We start from the raw sequence: 27,189 nt of genomic DNA on the forward strand, positions 1-27,189 counted from the left end.
ACGTACGTGCACAGAGATGCACGCAAAAGGATGTGTGGTCCATCACCAGAACTGTGAAATCTAGCACTGTCCATCCCAACCAAAATGCCTCTGTGTGTCCTGTCATGCAAGCATCCTCAAGACCTCAATTCATTTTGATCAGGGAAAAAACAAATCGTGTCAACAATTACCCATTTCTGTAAAACTGAAAGAAACCACACACGTACAGTTGCATGTATGTGATACGTGTAGGTAAATGTCTAGAGAAAGGGCTATAAGAACATACGCCAGTCTGGGAGGTGGTGGAGAGAGATGATGACTTGCGTCAAAGAGGATGTTCATATTTTCTTCCAGGACTTTGGTGCTGCTTGACTCATTCACACCGCAAGTGGAGGGAGAAGGTTTAAAAAGTAAACTGTTCCATAGGACACAGAGCAGTGTTCCCAACTGCCACTTGCAAAGGAAGGGGGTGTTTTCAGAACTTAGAGCCATCCGTTTCTAGATCCCTCCCCTAGCTGAGTGAGCGCAGTCTGGGTTGGGAGTTGTTCTCAGGGCTCTGTGAACTGGGCATCTATCCTTGTGGACATGCGTGAGCCAGGCTCTGAGTGGGCATAAGACTCCACGCGTGAACACCCCAGTCATTTCCCTTAACCAGGATGCCTCACCCCTTCCCCGCTGGACCCTGACGGCCCAGTGCTTCCACCCACCCACCCTGCTGCATCTCAAACCCAAGGCTGGCCTTTTTTAGGAGCAGTGAAACAAGTCCTGATGATGGTAGTTTCTGGGCCTGAAATTTATCTCCTGGAGGAGAGTAAGATCAACCAAAGTGACAAGCAAAACCAAGAGCGGGGGCAGCGGGTGGAGCAGGATGACGACTGTGGCCTTCATTTCCTCCAGGCAAAGAAACCTCAGAAGGCTGAGGTCAGGGCTTCCCAGCATTTTCGCACTGAGGCTTATTGGGAAATTTCAAAAGTTGCCACCCACACCCTGACCCAGGAGGGAGAGGGGACTCCTTCTTCAGAGATTGGTTGGGTGTTGTGTGAGACCAAGTACCCTGCAGAGGTAGGAGAGACTGGGAACTGGTTCCCCCTCTGGGCAGTTAAAGTGTTGGGAAGTCAAAATTTTAATCTTCAGAAGTTAACATTTGAGTGTAGATTTGAACAGGTGAAGGATGAAGCCATGTGGATGTCAGAAGGAAGAGCATTCCAGGAACAGCAGTGCAAAGGCCCTGAGGTAGGATCATGTCTGATGTGTTGGAAGTACAGCAAGGAAGCCACTGTGACTGGAGCTAAGCGAGTAGGGGGAGAGTAGAAGAAGACTAGATCGGACAGGAAGGGAGGAAGGTGAAGAATGAGAACTGCCTTGACATCTTGTAAGGACTTTGCCTTTTATTCTAGATGAATTAGGGAGCCATTGGCAGTCGAAGAGGCAGGGAGTGACTTGATCCACCTAAGGTTTAACAGGATGGCTCCGGCTGCTGTGTTGAGAACAGACTAAAGGAATAAGGGGAAAGCAGGGGGTCGGTGAAGTGGCAACTGAAGTAGTCCAAAAGAGAGATGGTAGAGCTGAGATTTCTTGACAGAGTGGCCGGCATCACTTGGAGGGCCTGTGATACTCTTTGGGGGACAGGGACTCCTTAGAACAAATGATGCAATGTGCATACTACTTCTCTGTGTGTTGCTATGCCTTGAAATTGTTACTTCTGTTAGTCTGGGGTGGGGCCTAGGAATTAGCATTTTTGCACGTTCCCAGGTGATACTACTACTGGTCTGGGAACATTGACAACCACTAGCTTTTTCTTCCTAGCAGTGATGAAAATGTGCAATTGATGTTTATCATACCTCCTCAAGGAAGCTCCTTAGTCACCCCTGCGTCCCAGGGCCAACCATGATGCCTGGCATTAATGTCTTGAGCTTGGCTCTGGGCCAGGCATGGTGCTACCTGGAATGAAGGTCTTGAGGATCCCTGGTCTGAACGGTTGGAGATAACTGGTGATGAAATTTCCAGGAAGTGGTCATTAGAGGGAAGACGTTAATTATAATAACAACAACAATGGATGTGACACCCACCCACTCCGGTGTCTGCCTAGGTGTTTTACTGACATCTTCTCCAATTAAATCCTGTAAAAGCCCTGTGAATCTGGCATTATCTCCCTTATTTTATAAATGAGGAAACCAGAGGCTCAGAGAGTTTAAGTAATTTTCCCAGGGTCACACCACTAACAAGTACCAGAACCCAGCCAGGCCTGACTGCCAGACAGTTCCGTGCTCTGCTGACACCACACTCTACCTCAAGAAGTCACTGATAAGAGGAGATTGCCTTGAGGACAGGGGCTTTCTTACATGGGGACTGTGAGTCATTTTAAAAAATGCCGGGAAGATGCCATCCTTTAAAAAAAACTCCTACTGTCTGAATTGAGAGCCTGTTCACACAGCACATCACCAGCCCCAAGCCCTTCTTGACAGAGCCCTGGTCCCCTAATAAGTAGCAGTGGCTGCCCCAAGAGAAGTATTTTTGCTGACCTTTGTGGCTTTATCGTTCTCGGGTGGAGCACTTTTCCTCAGCCCTCACCCTCTTCTCAGCCTCCTCCTGTAGAATGATGGGCACAGTGTTCTGTGCTGGGGAGTTGAGGCTTGACAAATCAAGGCCGGTTTATCTCTAAACGCAATCCATCCCTCTCAGTAGAGAAGGAGAAAATCAAGTTCCAGGACTTCCCGCCTCATCAGCCAGGCTCTTCCCCCACCCACCCCAGAGGATAAAAATAGCAGCCTCCCAGGGCCTCACTGCTCTTGCAGCAACTGTGCACTGAAGCTGGGCCTGGCCGGAAGCAGCTGTTCCCAGAGGCACAGGCCTGGTGGGAGGCATAGGGTCAGGGCAGGGACCTGCCCACAGGGGCTAGGTGACCCGGGCCTGGCCGGGATGCTTGGAAACCTCACGAAGAGAGGTGGCACCTGGAGCAGGTTTGACCGCGACACATCAATAAATACATCACGAGGTGCACCAGCTCGCTGGTCGGCCTTTAAAAGAGACGGTGTATCCGTGATTCTTAACGTCTTTCGGGGACAAGGACTCCCTAGAACAAATGAGGAGAGGTACATATCACTTCTCTGTGTGTGCTCAAGCCTACACACAGCACACACTGAGAGACAGACACACACTTTTGCACACAACTTCATATGGGGGGGGGAGCTGTAAACGTCCAGCATGGACCACGGGTTGACAGCCCCAAATTCAGGTTGATTATAGAGACGCAAAACGATTATAAAAAATAAAAATTTGTAACGTGTAGGAATAAGGTTAAAGTTTGCTCAACAAGATCTTCTTGGAAAATAAAAGTATATAATATATATCCATCAAAACCGACACAGAAATGTTAATGTTGACCTCCGTTGGTAGGATAAAAGGTCTTTTCTGTTTTTCTCTCCAAATAAAAAGCATGTTTCTCTTTTGCCATCAGAGCGGCCGCATCCAGGCATTTCCCTGAATCTGGAAGCCTACTAGGCTGCAGGCGCGGCCCGGGCCTGCCTGCCTGGACCCTCCATCCCGGGGTGTGTGTGTGTGTGTGTCTGTGTGTGTGTCTGTGTGTGTGTGTGTGTGTGTGTGTGTGTGTGTGTGTGTTAGTTACAGACAATAGACAAGCAAACATCAGGCTGGTAACAACGTGGGGCCGGGACGGGCTCCTTTACAGGGTGACCGGGGAGCCCTTCGCCTTCGGAAGACCTGGAAACCCAAAGCGCTACTCGCCGGGCTCGGGCCCGCACGGAGGAGGCGGTGCGTGCGTGCGCGCTTTCGAGGCGGCGGCGGCGCGCGCACGCGCGCCACCGCGGCCCGCCTCCCGCAGCGGAAGATGCGGCCGAGGAGGCGGCGGCGGCGGCGGCGCGCTCCGGCGGTCTGAAGCGGCGGTAGGCTGCCACGGGCCGGCGGCGCGATGAGCTGGGCGGCCGCCCCCGGCTCGGGGCTGTGAGGGGCTCGGGGCCGGGGGTGGGCGGCGGCGGCGCAGCGGGCGGCCCACGCTTCTTTTCGGCGGCGGCGGCGGTGGCCATGCGCAGGACGGCGCGGCCGGGGCCGCCGGGCCGGGGCCGCCTCCCGTGGACCCGCGGCCTGAGGGCCCCGCCGCCGCCGCTGCTGCTTCTGCTCGCGCTGCTGCCGCTGCTGCTCGCACCAGGCGCCGCCGCCGCCCCTGCCCCGAGGCCGCCGGCGCTGCCTCCCGCGTCCACGGGGCCCAGCGTGAGCCTCTACCTGAGCGAGGACGAGGTGCGCCGGCTCATCGGTGAGTGGGACCGCCTGCGCCGGGGCGGGCAGGTAGGGTCGGGCCCCGGTGCTTCCGGCCGCCGGCGGCCCAGTCCGCGCGACCTGGACCGCGGGCGGGCCGGCCCCAGCGCCCCGGGTCGCCTCCGGGCCCCGGCCTTTGCCTGCCTTGCTGGCCGGGAGGTGTGGTCCCTGCCCGGCCCCCGCCCTGGGCCAGCCTTCCGGCCTCCCCCGCACGCCGCGGAAAGACCCGGGGACCCCTCGGCCCCCGGCGATCTACCCCATTCCAGCCTGTTTACAGCCTCTTTAGCCTTTCGCCTTATTCCCTAGAGGCAGACTCTTCCCTGCCACTCCAAGTTTCTTTGACCTTTCCTCAACGTGTCACTCTAGGGCCCTGGATTTTGGATACTCGAAATCCACGTTTTATTTAGGTTAAATCTGCTGTGGTTTTGATGCTGCAGTAGAGGCCACACTACGGTGCTCATACTTTCTGGTTATCGTAGTTTTTTGTTTTGTTTTGTTTTTAAATGAGAGACAGAGATTGGTTATAAGGGCACTACATGTTCGTGGCAGTCTCCAAATCTTGGGACCGATAAGCGTATTTTACAATAGTGAATGAATCTCCAGGTAGCCGACCTTTTAGCTTCTTCACTACCTTTTTGGTTCTTGTCTTGGATGTGTTGGAGTTTGGACTGATCCTGAATTTCTGGGCCACTCTTCTACTTAGAATACCTTGTAAGAAAAGGAGAACTTGGTTTTGGGTCAGTTGGTGGTTCTGTGCTACCTAATTAGCTTTGTCATTGGGGAATTAATTTGAAAAATGTGACTTTGTGGATTCTGGAAATGACCCCTTAGAGGAAGGTCTGATAGAAATGGCCCCAAATGGGAAGTCTTTGGTAGTTGCAGATAGCTAGACATTCACTTTCTTTTGTGTATTATGGGCCAGAAAACCACATTTTTTTTTCATCTTTATTTCATCTCAGATTTTTGGTGCGTCTAAGTGTTTGAGGGGAAAAATGATTCTTTTAAGCATCCATTAGCTGTCATTTTATTCAATTTTTTTTGTTACAAGACTTTCTTGAGGTCTACTGAAGTCCACTCAGTGTTAAAATGGAACTGCTTTTAAGCAGGCTGTTTAGACATTGTTATATATACGGGTTTGTCCCCTTTAACCAAAGAATGCTGTGTTTTTATCATGTCCTGCCATTCTATAATCCTCTTTTTAGTCTAGCGGAATTAGCTGAATTTAATTTAGCTAAATTAAAATAACAAATTGGATTAGTACTTGAAACAAGACTAAGGTTTAGGAAAAATAATGAATGCTTATAAATTGACTCATAACATTAATTTTAAAAATATTAATGTATTATGCATGGTTTTGTAAAGGTTTTTTGGTTAAAAGCGTGTATATAATTTGTGACTTTGTTTACATGTAAGAAACTAATTGAGGTAGGGGACATGGCACAACCAGAGGCTGACACTGATTGAGTGCCTGCCATATACTTCCCCCTGCATGTTTTATACACATTATTTCCTCTAATTTTCTTGTGACCCAGTGAGGTGAATATCATTATTCCTCTTTTAGAGATGAGCAAAGTGAGACTTTAACTTGCTCAAGGTCACACATTTAATAATCTTTTTTAAAAAATAATCAAACATAGTGTTGACATAGGCCACAACAAGTTTCAAGTTGCAAGTTTCATTGAATGAAATAAAAGTATTTATTTAGAAGTTTGATTATGGCATGGTGGAAAAGAAATCATTGCTAATTAGTACTTGAAATGATGTATTTGTTACCTGATTGATGAGCATCCAGTTTGTGCTCAGGAATGAGCTGTTGGGAAGAGGGGAGGGAGGATTTCCTTACTGATCAACCTTGGTCCACATCTGGGACAAGGGGAACCTTCAGTAGTATTTTCTCTAATGCAGACAGAGTTGACCTGTTACAGTGGGTCTCTTGACTCTCCATCCTGCCAGATCCAGGTCCTCTCCTTCCTTCCATCTTCCTCATCTATTCTGACTTTATTTTTTGGCTGCCCTTGGCTGGGGAAGAACAATTAGGTGGGACTGAGATGTATATCAGGCATACTGATTTCTCAGAATGCAGTTTCCCACAGGAACTCTTATGCTTATGGTATTTAAGACTACTTGAAATACTTTGTACCATGTTTTCATATCATTATGGGTTAAATGCCTTCTGAAAGCTGACTTGGGAAACTAACCATCACTTTATAATATTTCTAAGACAATGAATTTGCAATTCCAAGTGTGAGACTTATAAATGAAGTTGGTAGTGACATCTTTATAAATTGAACTGATTGTTCTTGACATGAGAATAAGTTGTTTTAATCCAATTCGTATATGCACATAGTTAAAAAAAGAAATCAAATAGTGCTAAAAGACCTCAAATGAAAAAACAGCAGTCTTCTGCCTTTGGCCTTTTTATCTTCCAGGCCCTGCTTTCCAGTGGAAGCTACTATCCCAAGCTAGCTCTTTTTTTTTTTTTTCCTGTTTTTTTTACTTTTCATATTTTGAAATCAATGTAGAATAAGCATTTCACTTCCTAGTATCATAACTGAGCAGTTGCCCTCTTCTCTTGCCCAAACCCCCCCAATATAGTTACATCATTTTTGGTAAAACCAGCAGTCTGTATTTAGATTATTGTGTATATATTTATATTGTAAATTTTTATTATACATTATTATATGTATACATGTACATATATGTACACACACACACATATATAAACTCACTTGTGAGTTAAATAGTGACCCATGGTTATGTTTTCTTTTCCTGTATGTTATTGTTTTTCCTGGAGCAAGTAAGTGACTTATAAACTTTTTGAGTCTTTGCTGTATCTATGGCTACATTCTCTCATACACTCCAAGAAATATGTTAAATGCCTTTTGATATTTTTTTTCCAGGTAACACATCAAATCATCTATCACTTTCACTTGGTTTCCTCTTAGAGACTCCCTGCTTTGGAGCCTTCCATCCTCTTCTTCCAATCTGGACAGTAGGATTATTTTTCCTGCAGATTCTGTACTCTTCTCTCCTGTCTTGGAGCCTCTGTTCCCTGGATCTTCTGTCTTCCTTTTTCTTTGTTTGCTTCATTTTGCTAAAGTATATCCTCAGTAGCTTACTGAGAAGGGTTGCATGGGAGGTAAATAATTTGAGGCCTTACATGTCTGAAGGTGTCTATCCTATCCTCATGCTTTATAGGTGATTTGGCTGAATTTAGAATATTAGACAGAAAAATATATGTATATTTCCACGATTTTTGGTGGCATTTTTACACAGTTTTCTGGCTTTAAGGGTTTCTGATGAAAAATCCAAAGTCATTCTGATCCCTTTTTTTCCTTGTGTGTTTTTTTTCTTTTTTGGTTGTTGTTGTTTGTTTGTTTTCTGTTTTTTGAGCTTAGGGTCTTTGTCTTTAAAAAAATTCTGTAATTTTATCAGCTTCTGTGTGGGTCCTTCCTTCTGTTTGTGGTCCTTCTAGGCTTAGTGAGCCCTTTCAATCTAGAGACTCATATCCTTCAGTTTTCAAAAATGTCTCTTACTTCTGATAATTTCCTACCCATCACTTTTTTTTGTTTGTTTCTGAGATATCTATTGGTTTGGTTATTGACTTTTCTGGAATTGATCTTCAGATACTCAACGTATGTTGCCTCTTATTTATATCTCTATGTTTGGAGGTGGGAAGAGGGGGAAATTTTCTCAATTTTTGTCTTCCAAGCTCTTTTATTTTTAAAATTTTAATGATGGTGATTTTAAATTTTAGAACTCTTTTTGTTCTCTGTTTCCATTTCCATTTCATTTTATTCTAATTTTATGGATGTATTATCTTCACTTATCTTTGAGGCATGTGTTTGTTGTTTTTAATTTTTTCTGTATGTTTAACATTTTTAAAATATTTCTTCTGCTTCCTCCAATGTGCCTGTTCATTTCAGAGTTCTTTTTCTGTTCATTTAGATAGTATCTGTTGATCCTTGGCTGTCTATAATTAAGAGTGAGATGCTGAAAAGTTGATTAGGGGAGGGCAATCTTGTGGGTGGGTAGGTGGGTGGTCTTCTGGCCTCCCTTGGAATGTGGGTGAACTTTTCATTGGGAGTCCCCCCGCACACACACACATCAGCACCTTCACGTCTTCTTTGGGACTGGTCAGTGTCTGCAGAGAAGACACCTGCAGTCTGCTGCCTCTGGTGTGCTTGGTGGTACACCAGCCTCCTGCCTCTGTGGTTCAGTTTCTTCAGAAAAACTTTGGGTCTCTTGCTGGACCTGGGGGCCCAACTGCTTTGAATGCCCCTCATCAGAGGCTCCCCCTTTGACAGGCCAGAGCCTCAGGCCAGCCTTTGGTGGCCCTTGTTGCATCCAGGGCTGAGTCCCTCCAGAGGTCCTGAGAGGCAGTGACCACTCCTTCAACTGCTTCCCATCTTGCAAAAGTTTGTTGAAATATATGTTGCGTTGTCTTCTTTCCCTTTCTGTGTTTGTGGTTTAATGTCTTTGTGATTTCATTACTGTCATTTTAGAGGAGTCCTAGCAGGATGGGGGTAAAGGCAAGTGGTCATTCCACAATGTGTAAATGGTTGGGCTTTGACTATTGAAGAGCTGCTGATGTGTAGTTTTTTGGTGCTAACAATATTAGGAAGAGTAGTGGTGGTGGTCACAGAAATGGTTGACACTTGAATTTAGAGTGCTGCTGACGTGTGGCAGTCTTTTGCCTGTGTCAGGTACAAAGGTAATCCCTGTTTTGGTGTGTATTGTTACTTCCATGATATAGATGAGGAAACAGATTTGCAGGAAGTGTGTAACTAGTTCATTCCTTGGTAGTAGGGCATGCAGTCTTGATGGAAGTCCATCGGTATAGAGACTCCAAAAGCCTCAGAAGCTTTATGTGGCGTCCCTGTGTCCCCAGGCCCTGCTTAGGCTGCAATGTAGGCATCCATTTCTCCATTTTACTGATGAGGACTGATCTGGGGCCCTTTGGGCAGTGAGTAGAGGGCCAGGTCTTGACTCAGTCTGGAATCCATATTGCCTCTTTGTCAGCTCTGGAGGAGCTGTGATTAACCGAAATGCTTAAGGAGTAGAATCGGCAAGCCTGCTGCCACATGTGCTCGTTTGTGGTCTTGATTATTATCTGCTTTCTCTCCTGTTCTCTATCTACTTGATAATTCTAATAGCTGAGTTCCCTGGAAGTCCAGAGCTGGTGAAATCAGTCTGTGTCTGGGGCAGTACTAGGGGTGTGGGAATAAAATGCTGATGGGTGGGGGGTATGATATAAACTGGTCATGGCAGCGGTGATGGTGGTGATAGGGAATCTGTAGGAGTCAGGGGAACTTCTGAGAATAGACTCCGCCTCACACCAGTTAGAAATTCACTTTGGATAGCTTGCCTCTCCGTTAAAATAAATATCCTCTGAAAGAGTTAAGCATTGTTCACATCTTTTTTAAAATCAGTTCAATACTAGTTGAGATCATTGCTCCCCAAATCAGTCCAGTAAAAATTTTTGAAGCCCAACCAAGTACCATATATTGTGGTAGAAAATGGCAATTCAAAATTACTGAATTCCTTTTCTTGAAGAACTCAAAATTTCGTAGGGGAGGCTAAGAGTTGTATCTACAACTATAACACTGAGATAAGAGTTATACTGCTGATTGATATAAGTTGTTGTGGGAATGATTACGTTTGACTGTAGAAGGAGGGGGAGTGGAGAGGCTTAGGGGCTTTCAGGAATGTGTTCCAGGAAAGGAGACATTTGAGCCTCATCTTGAAGGATGAACTTGAAAGACAGAAAAGAGGAGTATTTCATGTCAGGCAGAGAAAATAGCGCGAACAAAGCCATAGCTGTATGGAAGCAGATGTGTGTGAATTCAAGGAGTAGGCTAAGGTGAGAAAATTTGGCAAAACCAGGGAGTGGCAGAATATAAAGCTGGGAGGTAGGTTGAAATTGGGTTAGGAATTTGAAGTTTATTTTATAGGTAACGAGGAACTGTTGAGCTTAGGAAAGGAGAGTACACAGAGAGGACTGGGTTATAGAAAAGACAGCTTCGGCCCCAGTGAAAAGGGTGGCTTGAAGACTGAAAAGCTGGATCTGGGAAATGGGACAGAGTCAGCCTTGTGCTGGTAAGAGGAATCAACTAGGGCAGTTGAGGGGGGGTGGGATGGATTTGTGAGGAATTTTCTGGGAGTTTGGAGAAGACTTAGTGGAGGACACCTGAGGGCTAAAGAAGAGGGAGGAGTCACAGAGGAATCTGAGTTTCAGATTTGGGCAGCTGAACTGAAGGACTCTTTTTGGGAAATGGTTGAGGAAAAAGAAAGATGAGATGAGCCACGTGTTCCTCTCCTCCCAGCACCTCTCTTCCTCTGCAACCTCAGGCCAAGTGTTTGGGGGAGGGCAGTGAGGGTGTCCTCTCTGCTGGTGTCTGGCATATCGTGCCACTGCCCAAACTTTGAGGAGGTGGGTGCTGGTGGAGGTGGGTTAGCACCTTGCAGCACACTCTTAATCCTGGGCGTTTGGGTAGGGTTGGTGGCATTGATGCAGCATTAATCTGAATCCATGTGTTCTTCACTGGGAGAGCAAGACTGAGACATTGTGCAATTGTGGGTTTTGAGGGTTTTTTTTCCGTCTTCATGCTACACATGTGGGAGAACTCTGTCCAGTTATGGCTAACCTGTCCCCTGTGAGTCATATCCTGAGTTGACTAGTCAGTTCTGAAGGTGCTGCCTGAAACACTGTTTGGATTTTAAGGATCATCTTAGAAACAAATGAAACATGTGGGTATTTTTTTGAGCATCACAAATTGAGAAATTCCACAGCATTACTTTTGGGGTTTTAACACAGTTATGCCAGCGTTCTGAAAAAAACTTGCCAGCTATACATACTAAAACAAAACAAAACAAAACCTTGACATGAAGTAGAGCCATTAGCTACCCTGAAATTATATTATGCTTAAAAGTATGCTTTTTTGTGTTATTGTTGATGTACATCAAGTACAGTGTTTTCTAATCAAGATGTTATTAAACAGCTTTCATTTATGTAGGACCTCTAAAAATGTGGTGTGCCAAAACAAATGTGTATATTGCTGAATTAAGTAATAAACACTTATTAATTGATTCTTCTTAACTGTGCCCAGCAAGTGACAGTGCTGAATGGTAGAATATTTCTGAAAAGTAATTTAATAGGTCCCATTCTTGTTCATAAGACAGATATGTTGTGTCTTGTTCATAAATAATGAACATGTTCTTATATAAATATGTCTTGCTCTGTGTCAAGTATTTCACATATTTTCTTTTATTTTATCAACCACTGGAAGTAGATGGCATTGGCATTTTTCTATAGATAAAGCTGAGGCTCTGGGAAATTACAGAATTTGCTGGAGGTCACAGAGATGTCTAGGGCTATATGACTCTAAAGTGCATGCCTTCTCTACTCTGCTGCCTCTGAAAGTTAACAGTTTAGTCTTTATCTAACCAGATCATCTGAGGGGCTTAAACAAAGTACAGATTCCTGTACCTACTCTGAGCAATTTGTTTAGGAGATCTGAGATGGGGCCCAGCCAGTGAGGTTTTTGAATGGCATGTTACATGAATTGTAAGATGTACGGCTTTTTCACATTTGAACATCTCTGAAATTGGAACCATTTTACAATCAATGGTGAATCATCAGTTAATTGACAGCTTTTTTCTTTCTTAGTGGCACAAAAAATAATGGTGCATTTTAGATTAAATGAAATATAGTATTGTAACAAGGTGATTTTTTTAAAAAATAAATTTATTCATTTTTGGCCACGTTGGGTCTTTGCTGCTGTGCGCGGGCTTTCTTTAGTTGTGGCGAGCGGGGGCTACTCTTCATTATGGTGCGCAGGCTTCTCATTGCGGTGGCTTCTCTTGTTGCAGAGCACGGGCTCTAGGTGCGCGGGCTTCAGTAGTTGTGGCACACGGGTTCAGTAGTTGTGGCTTGCGTGCTCTAGAGAGCAGGCTCAGTAGTTGTGGCGCATGGGCTTAGTTGCTCCGCGGCATGTGGGATCTTCCCGGCCCAGGGCTCAAACCCGTGTCCCCTGCATTGGCAGGCGGATTTCTTAACCACTGCGCCACCAGGGAAGTCCCAACAAGGTGATACTGTGAAGGAGACAGACATAATTTGCCACCTTTCCTTTTTTTGGGGTACCTGTCACAACTTTCTTTCAGAGTTGTAAAATTCACTGGTGGTAAATTATTTACTTGTGGTAATGGCTGTGTAGTAATGTCCTTGCAGGGAAGGCAAATGATGGCAGTGAGATATTACCGTTAGGTTTAAGAACAATGGCAACTCACTTTTCAGCTAGGAAGTTGCTGGCAAGAGAAATATCAGTGGTTCTCAACCTTATTTTGTGAAAGCCTTAGGGCCTTTTCCTAGACAAGGGTGTGGATCCCACACATACTAAGTTTTGCACACTGTGATGGAGGTTCTTAGACTTTGAGGACCTTACAGGACCCCCTGATGAAAGCTTATGGGTACATCTGAATCCCTCAAAAGCTGGTTCTGGAAGGGGGCATCTATTAACATTCTGTATTTCATCCTAGGATTCTTTGACCTCCTACGTGATTTTCTTTCCTTCCAGTTTTATTGAGATTTAATTGACATAAAGCACTGTGTAAGTTTAAGGTGTCCAGCATAATGATTTGACTTACATACATTATGAAATAATTAACCACAGTAGGTTTAGTGAACATCATCATCTCATATAGATAAAATACTAAAGAAAGAGAAAAAAAATTTCATTCCTTGTGATGAGAACTCTTAGATTTCCTCTCCTAACAGGGTTCATATATAACATATAGCAGTGTTAATTATCTTTATCATGTACATTCTATCCTTAGTACTTATTTATCTTATAACTGGAAGTTTGTACTTTTTGATTACCTTCATCCAACTCCTCCTGCCCCCTGAATTTAAAAAAAATTTGCATACATTAAGGTTTATTCTGTTGCAGTTATATGGGTTTTGACAAATGCATCCACTATAGTATCATATAGAATAATTTTGCAGCCCTAATAAGTCCCCTGTGAAGGGGGGCATTTATATTTATTAATACCTTTCCTTATATTTTAAATAAGTTTGTTTTTAAAAATGTATTTATTATGTAAAATTTCAAACATTCAAAAATAGACAGAATAGTATAATGAACCTCTATGTATCCATCATCCTGCTTCAACAATTATCAGCTCATGGCCAGTTTTGTTTGGTCTGTACCTCTCCACTCCCCAATCTGCTCCCTTGTCCTACTCCCCCTCATCTTCTGCTTGGATTATTTTGAAGCAAACTCAGACATAAAATTTTGTAAAAAATTTTTTGGTGTGTATCTCTAAAAGATAGGAATTCTTTAAAATTTTGTAATAACTATTATCACACCTAAGAAATTAACAGTAATTCATAAATACCAAATATCTAGACTTAGATCTTCCTGATTTCTAAATGAATGTTTATGTAAAGACTCTTGCCTGCCACCTGTTTCTTCCCTTGTCCCTGCTCCCCACCATACCACCGTTCAGTTCCTTTGGTGCCAAGCTTTTCTCACCCTAGGGTCTGCATTCGATGGTTGCTCTTCCTTATGTACTTTTCCTAGATCTTTACATAGCTGGAGCCTTCTAGATCTCAGCTTAATGTTACTTCCTCAGAGAGCCTTGCCTTCCTAGGGTTGACCCTCAGTGCCACTCTGTTCTGTCACCCTGTTTTCTTTTTTTTTTTAATTAATTAATTAATTAATTTGTGGCTACATTGGGTCTTCGTTGTTGCGTGCGGCCTTTCTCTAGTTGCGGCGAGCAGGGGCTACTCTTCGTTGCGGTGCGCAGGCTTCTTATTGAGGTGGCTTCTCTTGTTGCAGAGCACGGGCTCTAGGCGCACGGGCTTCAGTAGTTGTGGCACACAGGCTCAGTAGTTGTGGCTCGCGGGCTCTAGAGTGCAGGCTCAGTAGTTGTGGCGCACGGGCTTAGTTGCTCCGCGGCATGTGAAATCTTCCTGGACCAGGCCTTGAACCCATGTCCCCTGCATTGGCAGGCGGATTCTTAACCACTGTGCCACCAGGGAAGCCCCCACCCTGTTTTCTTTTAAGTACCTGATACTTTTGTTGTTTCCATCTCCCTCTGTAGGAAGGCTAATTCTGTTTGAGTAGAGACCTTTTATATTGTTCCACTCTGTATGCCCAGCACCTAAATCAGTACCTGGCATATAGTAAGATATGCAGTGAAAGTTCAGTGAATGAATAAATGAATGAATCATATTTTCTTTTTTTTTGTTGTTTTTTTGGATTCACTATCTTGTGCCTTACTGGGGTCATCATTCTCTTGATCATTTCCCATTGCCCGCTAAGTTATTATCCAAAAGGGGATTGGACTGAACTTATGAATGTAAGTTTAAATAACTTAGTTTTAATAGCTTATTTCCTTTGAAGTTGCCTAATTTTCCCAAGTCTCTGTCCCCTGAACCCCCCCCTCTGGATAAGGTGCCCCCCGTCTTGGCTTCCATAGCTCTATACCGTGTACAAACACATCTGTGTCACTGTACCCATCATGTTCTATAGTTTCCCTACTGCATTAAGGCTACCTCATGGCTTGGCACATAGCTGTCTCTCAGCAGACTGCTGGTCCACACTACAGTTGAAGGATGTAAAATATTCAAGAGAGATTCTGGCAAAATAATTAAAAGCTGGAAAACAGAATTTCTAATCTTTTCTTCTGAAATGCTAACCTGCTGTTAATCCTAGCCAGTGTATTTTTTCATCTCCTACATTGCAGTTTTCATCTCTAGGAATTTGATTTGGGTCTTTTTATATCTTCCATGTTTCTACTTAACTTTTTGTGGGGTACAGTTACAATAGTTGTTTTAATGTCTGCTGATTCTAACATCTGCCAGTTCTGGGTTGGTTTCAGTTGATCTGTCATCTATTTGTCTATCTACTTATTTTGCTTTTTTACATGCCTGGTAGTTTTTGACTAGATGGCAGACATTATGAATTTTACCCTGTTGGGTGCTGGATATTTTTGTATTCCTGTAATTATTCTTATATTTTGTTCTGGGACTCAGTTAAGTTACTTGGAAGCAGTTTGATCTTTTCAGGTCTTGCTTTTAAGACTTGTTAGATAAGACAGGAGCAGTGCTCAGTGTAGGTCCAATTATTCCCCACTACTGAGTCAAGACCCTTCCATGTACTTTCTCCATTGACCTGTGACTCATGAGGTTTTCCAGTCTGGCTGGTGGGAATAGGTGATATTCCAAAATGTATGAAGTGCTATGCACTGTTAACCTTTTATTTTTTCTCTGTCCTTGTGTAGTTTCCTTATGCATGATCAGTACTCAGCTGAAGGCTCGAGGGGCAACCCTCTGCAGATCTTGGAAATTCTCTCTCTGTGTAGCTCTCTGTTCTCTGGTACTTTGTCCTACGTACTCTAGCTGTCTTTGTCTTTCTGAACTCTCATATATTTTGTCTGTTTTTTGATTATTTCAGACGAGAGGGTTAATCTGGTCCTGTTATTCTATCTTGTCCAGAAGTGGAAATGGCCAAGGATTATCTTTTTGATTGTTTGCATCTTTTCTAAAGTTGTTTAACTCCTTAGATTACTTGTTAAAGGAGAGAATTTAGTCTAATTTCAAGAAAAAGCTCTAAGGTTGTATACCTACGCATGCATGCACATGTGCACAAATGTGGGTTTATAGTAGATAACATGGTGTGGGAAAATATTGGATTTGGAATCTGCATATTTGAGTTTTAAGTCCATCTCCTCCTTCTGTTATATGTGGGTAGGCAAGTAATTAATGTTTCTGAGTGTTGGTTTCCTCATACATGAGATGTATAGCAGGATGTCTGTTATCATATTGCCGTAATGTATATGAAAATGCTACATAATCCTCAAAATAATTTATTTTAGTTGTTGGTGGGGGATTTGTATGTTTTTGGATAAAAACTCAAATCATAGAATGTTAGAAAGAGAGGTCACTTAGACATCACCTGGTTGATTGCCTTGGGTAGCAACATTTATCACTCGCTGAGCAATTAACTTATTGAATGCACACTAGACCTTATTTTAGGGGCTTGACATGTTTTGGTGAATAAAACAGATATAGATTCCTGGCCTCATGGCACTAACTTCTAGCAGAGAGCTAAGTGACTTGCCTTAGAAAAGAATTCAGGTAGCTTTTTTTTTTTTTTTTTTTTTAAACATCTTTATTGAAGTATAATTGCCTTACAATGGTGTGTTAGCTTCTGCTTTATAACAAAGTGAATCAGTTATACATATACAATATGTTCCCATTTCTCTTCCCTCTTGCATCTCCCTCCCTCCCACCCTCCCCATCCCACCCCTCTAGGTGGTCACAAAGCACCGAGCTGAGATCAGCTCAGGTAGCTTTGGAACTGGACTCCAAGTTAGCACTTGGAGTTGCTGGCAGGGAGGAACGATGTTTGTGAGTTCTCCATTGTGCTTTGAGCCCCTGGCCATAATAGCCAACTCTAAGTTACTAATGGCCTCCACGGCTGACTGAGAGTGTGTGCTCCTATTAGGAGTTGGCTATGAAAGAAATTGAATGGTAGTTATGTCAAACTGTGAGTAAATTACTCCGTCTCTACTCTAGAGCTGTACTTGCAATGCATGCATGAGCTTGGTGAGATCATTTTCTTCTTTAAATAGTGCAGGAACCAATGATAAATTATTTTCCAGAGTATCATTTTACCAGATACTAGAACATTCTCACGCTATGGCAGGGCATGCTTCATATTTTATGTTATAGTGCTAGAGATTATGGGTTATGTTTTTGTTACTTACTATTCTTACATAGGAATTGGGGAGCACCTTTCACATCTTTGCAGTTGTGGTACAAATCACATCTTTGGGAGAATTCTTTTATGGATTTTTTTTTTAAGATGACAGCTATATTAATTGGATGTGAAATCTTGTTCCCTGATCCTGTGTTTTAGTGTCAGCCCTCTATAATTTCTTATCCATCTGCTGTAGTATTTTCAGATGGGGAAGGTGATGGTATTTTTTGAGTCATCCATTTGAAATCAAAAGTGACAATACTCGTGAAGAGAAAAAAGAGTGACCACACTCTCCCTTTGATTCCACACAACTTCTCTCAAAGGTCATATCATCACAGGTACTAGAGAGGCAAACCTGAGCACAGCATTTGTGATGGAGAGCTTTGGGTTTCCATTTTCAGGGATCACTGAATTACGGTCAAAGTTATGTACTGAAATGGAAGATACGGGAGGGGAGATGCTTGGTACTGGAATAGTTGTATCCTGTAGCCTGATCTGTTAAAGCAGTGGCAACTAATAGCCATTCCAGTGGATTGTTTTAAGTGAGCTGTTGATTTTGATCACACATCATGTATTCTTCTTAAAGTGGCAAAGTGAGGAAAGGTGCTCAGTGATTGCAGATGCTGGCTTTTCCTTGAGAGGATCAGGAGGTTCCCTTCCTTGACACTGACCCCCTAGCCACTTCTTAGGGACCAAAGGATGGACCACTTGCCTTTCCTTTGAAGAAGCCAGTTTTAGGCATGGGATGAGGAAGCAGCCTGTAGGAAGGGGGTGGAGGGGAGGGGCATATTTACTTTGTCTTCCATTGTTGACGTCTTCTTTCTCTTAAAAGCTCACTTTAATTCTTTTTATACTCTCTGTGTGTACATGTGTACTCTCAGCCCATTTCTATCCAGACACTTATGGTTGCAGGAGAAATGTAGGAGGAAAATATGAATGGGCAGAGATCACATGAAACATCTCACTTAATCTACAAGAATATTGTTTAAACAGCTATGGGGATTGAAGATTTATGTGCTTTTTCATTTTTAATTATGAAGATAGGATGCCCCTTTCCTATAGTCTAACATTTGTAAATTCCCTTCTTATGATGTAGTTAAATATTAGGTCTCAGCTAATTTTCTAGGTATAATTTGACTATAGCTAGGTTTATGAGATTTTGATGGACAAATTGTTACTTTATTATATTTATTTCAGTTTGTTAGTTCCCATAAACCAGGAAAATTTGAAGTAAGAGCTCTGTATTTATTTAATTTCAGCATTGATTAAAATACAGAGTATTTAGTGGTTTCATACATAGTAAGTGATTTTGGCTTTTTTTCTCTGGCTTGTATACCACACTGTCCTCAGAACCTAGAAGATTATTTTGACTAAATAAATTTTTAACTTAAGCTTTGACTAGCATTTGGAAACCATTGATGATATCATAGAATAATAGAGTTTTGGCTGACATTTGGAAACCATGGATGATATCATAGAATAATAGAATTTTGGGGCTGAGGAGGGACTTTAACTTTATCTGGTTTAACTCCCTTGTTTTACAGTTGAGAAAATTGATGCCTGGAGAAGGTGGTTAAATAATTGATTGCCAAAGGTCACTCAGCTGCTCATTAGCAAAAACTCTGCTTTAGTTCTGTTTCTACAACATCACTTTTGTTTTTCTACCTTAACTGATTCCTGATGTTTTCTTTAAAACATCATTTCCCTTAAAATCTATCTTTGATGTAGTTGATTTTTATCTACAGCCAGCCATTCATGCATCTAACATTTGAGTACCTACAAATACCCTAAGACCCCACCCAGCCTTCCTTGTGAGGTGTGCAAGGTAGTGGGGAAGACAGACATGTGAACAGCTCCTGGAATGTATTTTGTTATGTGCTGTAAGGTGGCTCTTTTTTAAAGGGACGTGGTTTGGTCATTGGCACTAATCGACCATTGTTGTGGCCTTAGGAAACCAATAGTTAACTTTTAAAATCGTTTAGAATAATTTTTAAACTACTGTGTTATTTGAACTTGAGCTACACAGACCAGGTCATGTAGAACACAGGCCTTGAATTAAGCTTGAGCTTTTTTTAATAGTGTTTAGGGGAAAATGAATATTCCTTGATGGATGTTGAGAGTTTTGCAGAAATAACCTTGGATTTTCAGCTTGGAATTTGGGTTGTTTAAAAATAACTTATGAACAAATGTCATATTTTCTAACAATAGAGTAACATTCCTACTTTGCTGGAATTGGCAGTGAGAAATTTAAGTCCGATTATTATAGGCGAAGAACTGAAATGTTTTTCATCTTAGGTTCGAAGAGAAAAATTCTGTACATTCTAATAACAAAATGCTACCTCTTCAATCCAGGGCTGTTCGCCCTTGTTCCTGCCTGCCTTCCCGCAGAGCCCCTTTCCACCTTCCACCCACTCTAGTTCGCCTGCTCTGTCCTCTGTTCTGCTGGTCCTTTCAGTTTTATCTTGTAGGGCTCCAGTTTTGTTTTGAGGTCTCCTCTGACTCTTTGATAGTGCTGCTTTATCTCTTGAGCTTAACTGAAACCTGATTTCTTCTTTTTTTTTTTTTTTCCCTTGCCCTTTATTTTTTATTTATTTATTTATTTAAACATCTTTATTGGAGTATAATTGCTTTACAATGGTGTGTTAGTTTCTGCTTTATAACAAAGTGAATCAGTTATGCATATACATATGTTCCCATATCTCTTCCCTCTTTCATCTCCCTCCCTCCCACCCTCCCTATCCCACCCCTCTAGGTGGTCACAAAGCACCGAGCTGATCTCCCTGTGCTATGTGGCTGCTTCCCACTAGCTATCTATTTTACATTTGGTAGTGTATATGTGTCTATGCCACTCTCTCACCCTGTCACATCTCACCCCTCCCCCTCCCCATATCCTCAAGTCCATTCTCTAGTAGATCTGTGTCTTTATTCCCCTCTTGCCACTAGGTTCTTCATGACCTTTATTTTCCCTTAGATTCCATATATATGTGTTAGCATACTGTATTTGCTTTTCTCTTTCTGACTTACTTCACTCTATATGACAGACTCTAACTCCATCCACCTCACTACAAATATCTCCATTTCATTTCTTTTTATGGCTGAGTAATATTCCATTGTATATATGTGCCACATCTTCTTTATCCATTCATCCGATGATGGACACTTGGGTTGCTTCCATGTCCTGGCTATTGTAAATAGAGCTGCAATGAACATTTTGGTACATGACACTTTTTGACCTATGGTTTTCTCAGGGTATATGCCCGGTAGTGGGATTGCTGGGTCGTATGGTAGTTCTATTTGTAGTTTTTTAAGGAACCTCCATACTGTTCTCCATAGTGGCTGTATCAATTTACATTCCCACCAACAGTGCAAGAGGGTTCCCTTTTCTCCACACCCTCTCCAGCATTTATTGTTTGTAGATTTTTTGATGATGGCCATTCTGACCGGTGGGAGATGATATCTCATTGTAGTTTTGATTTGCATTTCTCTAATGATTAATGATGTTGAGCATTCTTTCATGTGTCTGTTGGCAATCTGTATGTCTTCTTTGGAGAAATGTCTATTTAGGTCTTCTGCCCATTTTTGGATTGGGTTGTTTGTTTTTTTGTTATTGAGCTGCATGAGCTGCTTGTAAATCTTGGAGATTAATCCTTTGTCAGTTGCTTTGTTTGTAAATATTTTCTCCCATTCTGATGGTTGTTTTTTGGTCTTGTTTATGGTTTCCTTTGCTGTGCAAAAGCTTTTAAGTTTCATTAGGTCCCATTTGTTTATTTGTGTTTTTATTTCCATTTCTCTAGGAGCTGGGTCAGAAAGGATCTTGCTGTGATTTATGTCATAGAGTGTTCTGCCTATGTTTTCCTTTAAGATTTTGATAGTGTCTGGCCTTACACTTAGGTCTTTAATCCATTTTGAGTTTATTTTTGTGTATGGTGTCAGGGAGTGTTCTAATTTCATACTCTTACATGTACCTGTCCAGTTTTCCCAGCACCACTTATTGAAGAGGCTGTCTTTTCTCCACTGTATATGCTTGCCTCCTTTATCAAAGATAAGGTGACCAAATGTGCGTGGGTTTATCTCTGGGCTTTCTATCCTGTTCCATTGATCTATATTTCGGTTTTTGTGCCAGTACCAAACTGTCTTGATTACTGTAGCTTTGTGATATAGTCTGAAGTCAGGGAGCCTGATTCCTCCAGCTCCATTTTTCGTTCTCAATATTGCTTTGGCTCTTCGGGGTCTTTTGTGTTTCCATACAAATTGTGAAATTTTTTGTTCTAGTTCTGTGAAAAATGCCAGTGGTAGTTTGATAGGGATTGCATTGAATCTGTAGATTGCTTTGGGTAGTAGAGTCATTTTCACAATGTTGATTCTTCCAATCCAAGAACATGGTATATCTCTCCATCTATTTGTATCATCTTTAATTTCTTTCATCAGTGTCTTATAATTTTCTGCATACAGGTCTTTTGTCTCCTTAGGTAGGTTTATTCCTAGATATTTTATTCTTTTTGTTGCAATGGTAAACGGGAGTGTTTTCTTAATTTCACTTTCAGATTTTTCATCATTAGTGTATAGAAATGCAAGGGATTTCTGTGCATTAATTTTGTATCCTGCTACTTTACCAAATTCATTGATTAGCTCTAGTAGTTTTCTGGTAGCATTTTTAGGATTCTCTATGTATAGTATCATGTCACCTGCAAACAGTGACAGCTTTACTTCTTCTTTTCCCATTTGGATTCCTTTTATTTCTTTTTCTTCTCTGATTGCTGTGGCTAAAACTTCCAAAACTATGTTGAATAATAGTGGTGAGAGTGGGCAACCTTGTCTTGTTCCTGATCTTAGTGGAAATGGTTTCAGTTTTTCACCATTGAGGACAATGTTGGCTGTGGGTTTGTCATATATGGCCTTTATTATGTTGAGAAAAGTTCCCTCTATGCCTACTTTCTGCAGGGCTTTTATCATAAATGGGTGTTGAATTTTGTCGAAAGCTTTCTCTGCATCTATTGAGGTGATCATATGGTTTTTCTCCTTCAATTTGTTAATATGATGTATCACGTTGATTGATTTGCGTATATTGAAGAATCCTTGCATTCCTGGAATAAACCCCACTTGATCATGGTGTATGATCCTTTTAATGTGCTGTTGGATTCTGTTTGCTAGTATTTTGTTGAGGATTTTTGCATCTATGTTCATCAGTGATATTGGCCTGTAGTTTTCTTTCTTTGTGACATCTTTGCCTGGTTTTGGTATCAGGGTGATGGTGGCCTCGTAGAATGAGTTTGGGAGTGTTCCTCCCTCTGCAATATTTTGGAAGAGTTTGAGAAGGATAGGTGTTAGCTCTTCTCTAAATGTTTGATAGAATTCGCCTGTGAAGCCATCTGGTCCTGGGCTTTTGTTTGTTGGAAGCTTTTTAATCACAGTTTCAATTTCAGTACTTGTGATTGGTCTGTTCATATTTTCTATTTCTTCCTGGTTCAGTCTCGGCAGGTTGTGCATTTCTAAGAATCTGTCCATTTCTTCCAGGTTGTCCATTTTATTGGCATAGAGTTGCTTGTAGTAATCTCTCATGATCGTTTGTATTTCTGCAGTGTCAGTGGTTACTTCTCCTTTTTCATTTCTAATTTGTTGATTTGAGTCTTCTCTCTTTTTCTCTTGATGAGTCTGGTAATGGTTTATCAATTTTGTTTATCTTCTCAAAGAACCAGCTTTTAGTTTTATTGATCTTCGCTACTGTCTCCTTCATTTCTTTTTCATTTATTTCTGATATGATCTTTATGATTTCTTTCCTTCTGCTAACTTTGGGGTTTTTTTGTTCTTCTTTCTCTAATTGCTTTAGGTGCAAGGTTAGGTTGTTTATTCGAGATGTTTCCTGTCTCTTGAGGTAGGCTTGTATTGCTATAAACTTCCCTCTTAGCACTGCTTTTGCTGTGTCCCATAGGTTTTGGGTCGTCGTGTCTCCATTGTCATTTGTTTCTAGGTATTTTTTGATTTCCCCTTTGATTTCTTCAGTGATCACTTCGTTATTAAGTAGTGTATTGTGTAGCCTCCATGTGTTTGTATTTTTTACAAATCTTTTCCTGTAATTGATATCTAGTCTCATAGCGTTGTGGTCGGAAAAGATACTTGATATGATTTCAATTTTCTTAAATTTACCAAGGCTTGATTTGTGACCCAAGATATGATCTATCCTGGAGAATGTTCCATGAGCACTTGAGAAAAATGTGTATTCTGTTGTTTTTGGGTGGAATGTCCTATAAATATCAATTAAGTCCATCTTGTATCATTTAAAGCTTGTGTTTCCTTATTTATTTTCATTTTGGATGATCTGTCCATTGGTGAAAGTGGGGTGTTAAAGTCCCCTACTATGATTGTGTTGCTGTCGATTTCCCCTTTTATGGCTGTTAGTATTTGCCTTATGTATTGAGGTGCTCCTATGTTGGGTGCATAAATATTTACAATTGTTATATCTTCTTCTTGGATTGATCCCTTGATCATTATATAGTGTCCTTCTTTGTCTCTTGTAATAGTCTTTATTTTAAAGTCTATTTTGTCTGATATGGGAATTGCTCCTCCAGCTTTCTTTTGATTTCCATTTGCATGGAATATCTTCTTCCATCCCCTCACTTTCAGTCTGTATGTGTCTCTAGGTCTGAAGTGGGTCTCTTCTAGACAGCATATATATGGGTCTTGTTTTTGTATCCATTCAGCCAGTCTGTGTCTTTTGGTGGGAGCATTTAATCCATTTACATTTAAGGTAATTATCGATATGTATGTTCCTATTCCCATTTTCTTAAATGTTTTGGGTTTGTTATTGTAGGTGTTTTCCTTCTCTTGTGTTTCTTGCCTAGAGAAGTTCCTTTAGCATTTGTTGTAAAGCTGGTTTGGTGGTGCTGAACTCCCTCAGCTTTTGCTTGTCTGTAAAGGTTTTAATTTCCCCATCAAATCTGAATGAGATCCTTGCTGGGTAGAGTAATTTTGGTTGTAGGTTTTTCTCCTTCATCACTTTAAGTATATCCTGCCACTCCCTTCTGGCTTGCAGAGTTTCTGCTGAAAGATCAGATGTTAACCTTATGGGGATTCCCTTGTGTGTTATTTGTTGTTTTTCCCTTGCTGCTTTTAATATGTTTTCTTTATATTTAATTTTTGACAGTTTGATTAATATGTGTCTTGGCATGTTTCTCCTTGGATTTATCCTGTATGGGACTCTCTGTGCTTCCAGGACTTAACTATTTCCTTTCCCATATTAGGGAAGTTTTCAACTATAATCTCTTCAAATATTTTCTCAGTCCCTTTCTTTTTCTCTTCTTCTTCTGGGACCCCTATAATTCGAATGTTGGTGCGTTTAATGTTGTCCCAGAGGTCTCTGAGACTGCCCTCAGTTCTTTTCATTCTTTTCTCTTTATCCTGCTCTGCAGTAGTTATTTCCACCATTTTATCTTCCAGGTCACTTATCCTTTCTTCTGCCTCAGTTATTCTGCTATTGATCCCATCTAGAGTATTTTTAATTTCATTTATTGTGTTTTTCATCGTTGCTTGGTTCCTCTTTAGTTCTTCTACGTCCTTGTTAAATGTTTCTTGCATTTTGTCTATTCTATTTCCAAGATTTTGGATCATCCTTACTATCATTATTCTGAATTCTTTTTCAGGTAGACTACCTATTTCCTCTTCATTTGTTAGGTCTGGTGTGTTTTGACCCTGCTCCTTCACCTGCTGTGTGTTTTTCTGTCTTCTCATTTTGCTTATCTTACTGTGTTTGGGGTCTCCTTTTCACAGGTTGCAGGTTTGTAGTTCCCGTTGTTTTTGGTGTCTGTCCCCAGAGGCTAAGGTTGGTTCAGTGGGTTGTGTAGGCTTCCTGGTGGAGGGGACTAGTGCCTGTGTTCTGGTGGATGAGGCTGGATCTTGTCTTTCTGGTGGGCACGCCCACGTCTGGTGGTGTGTTTTGGGGTGTCTGTGGCCTTATTATGATTTTAGGCAGCCTCTCTGCTAATGGATGGGGCTGTGTTCCTGTCTTGCTAGTTGTTTGGCATAGGGTGTCCAGCACTGTAGCTTGCTGGTCATTGAGTGAAGCTGGGTCTTGATGTTGAGATGGAGATCTCTGAGAGATTTTCGCCGTTTGGTATTACGTGGAGCTGGGAGGTCTCTTGTGGACCAGTGTCCTGAAGTTGGCTCTCCCACCTCAGAGGCACAGCCCTGATGCCTGGCTGGAGCACCAAGAGCCTTTCATCCACACGGCTCAGAGTAAAAGGGAGAAAAAATAGAAAGAAAGAAAGAAAGAAAGAAAGAGGATAAAATAAAATGAAATAAAATAAAGCTATTATAAAGCAAAGCTATACAGACAAAATCTCACCCAGAAGCATACACATATACACTCACAAAAAAAGGAAAAGGGGAAAAATTAATATATCCTGCTCCCAAAGTCCACCTCCTGAATTTGGGATGATTCGTTGTCTATTCAGGTATTCAACAGATGCAGGCACATCAAGTTGTTTGTGGAGTTTTAATCCGCTGCTTCTGAGGCTGCTGGGAGAGATTTCCCTTTCTCTTCTTTGTTCGCACAGCTCCCAGGGTTCAGCTTTGGATTTGGACCCGCCTCTGCGTGTAGGTCGCCTGAGGGCGACTGTTCCCCGCTCAGACAGAACGGGGTTAAAGGAGCAGCTGCTTCGGGGGCTCTGGCTCACTCGGGCGGGGGGGAGGGAAGGATATGGATGGGGGGCGAGCCTGCAGTAGCAGAGGCCGGCGTGACGTTGCACCAGCCCGAGGCGCGCCGTGCGTTCTCCCGGGGAAGTTGTCCCTGGATCACGGGAGCCTGGCCGTGGCGGGCTGCACCGGCTCCCGGGAGGGGCGGTGTGGAGAGTGACCTGTGTTCGCACACAGGCTTTTTGGTGGCGGCAGCAGCAGCCTTAGCGTCTCATGCCCGTCCCTGGGGTCGGCGCTGATAGCCGTGGCTCGCGCCCGTCTCTGGAGCTCGTTTAGGCGGCGCTCTTAATCCCCTCTCCTCGCGCGCCGCGAAACAAAGAGGCAAGAAAAAGTCTCTTGCCTCTTCAGCAGCTGCAGACCTTTTCCTGGACTCCCTCCCGGCTAGCTGTGGTGCGCTAACCCCTTCAGGCTGTGTTCACGCCGCCAACCCCAGTCCTCTCCCTGCGATCTGACCGAAGCCCGAGCCTCAGCTCCCAGCCCCCGCCCGCCCTGGTGGGTGAGCAGACAAGCCTCTCTGGGCTGGTGAGTGCTGCTCGGCGCCGATCCTCTGTGCGGGAATCTCTCCGCTTTGCCCTCCGCACCCCTGTGGCTGCGCTCTCCTCCGTGGCTCCGAAGCTTCCCCCCTCCGCCACCCGCAGTCTCCGCCCGCGAAGGGGCTTCCTAGTGTGTGGAAACCTTTCCTCCTTCACAGCTCCCTCCCACTGGTGCAGGTCCCGTCCCTATTCTTTTGTCTCTGTTATTTCTTTTTTCTTTTGCCCTACCCAAGTACGTGGGGAGTTTCTTGCCTTTTGGGCGGTCTGACGTCTTCTGCCAGCGTTCAGTGGGTGTTCTGTAGGAGCAGTTCCCCGTGTAGGTGTATTTCTAATGTATCTGTGGGAAGGAAGGTGATCTCTGTGTCTTACTCTTCCGCCATCTTCCCACAGCTCCTGATTTCTTCTTGCGAGTGAAATTTTCTTCATAATACTTTCTAGTCACTGGAAGTCCGTTTTAGTACACTCCCTCCCCATTTATGGGGCAGGGGTCAGCTTTTTTTCTTTTCTTTTTTAAAAATAATAATTTATTGGGTGAAATTCACACGACATAAAATTAACCATTGTAAAGTGAACAAATTATTCAATGACATTTAGTACATATACCATGTTGTGCGACCACCAACCCTGTCTAGTTCCAAAACATTTCCATTGCTCCAGAGTAAAACTCCTCACCCGTTAAGCAGTTTTTTCTCATCTCCCTCTTCCCTCAGCCTCTGGCAAGCACCGATTTGTGTTCTATTTCTGTGGATTTATCTATCCTGGATATTTTATATAAATGGACTAATACAATATGAGACCTTTTCTATCTGGCTTCTTTTATTTAGCACAATGTTTTGGGGGTTCATTCACATTGTAGCATGTATCAATACTTCACTCCTTTCTGTGACTGAATAGTATTCCATTTCTATGTATATACCACAGTTTGTTTTCTTCATTCATCTGTTGATGGA

General features: G+C 42.5%; 1 protein-coding gene and 1 long non-coding RNA gene across 4 annotated transcripts in view; both read left to right on the top strand.

Annotated features, from left to right (window-relative positions):
- The first annotated feature begins 3,800 nt into the window (after positions 1–3,800).
- Positions 3,801–27,189, top strand: part of RYK (receptor like tyrosine kinase) — a 100,976-nt gene continuing 77,587 nt past the window's right edge. For 2 of the 3 annotated variants that reach the window (XM_082392727.1, XM_082392728.1), the window contains exon 1: positions 3,803–4,249. In XM_082392727.1, the coding sequence (XP_082248853.1) occupies positions 4,021–4,249 (229 nt within the window). In that variant the 5' untranslated portion in view covers positions 3,803–4,020. Of the gene's footprint in view, positions 4,250–27,189 lie in introns of all 3 variants that reach the window. The other variant, XM_082392729.1, reaches the window with a different exon arrangement.
- Positions 4,260–18,291, top strand: LOC309629143. The gene is made up of 2 exons (XR_014244888.1): positions 4,260–16,393; positions 16,605–18,291. It is a non-coding gene; the product is annotated as an uncharacterized lncRNA (long non-coding RNA).

The sequence above is a fragment of the Balaenoptera borealis genome (assembly GCF_965194805.1).
Source record: "Balaenoptera borealis genome assembly, chromosome: 5".
Classification (NCBI taxonomy): Eukaryota; Metazoa; Chordata; class Mammalia; order Artiodactyla; family Balaenopteridae; genus Balaenoptera; species Balaenoptera borealis.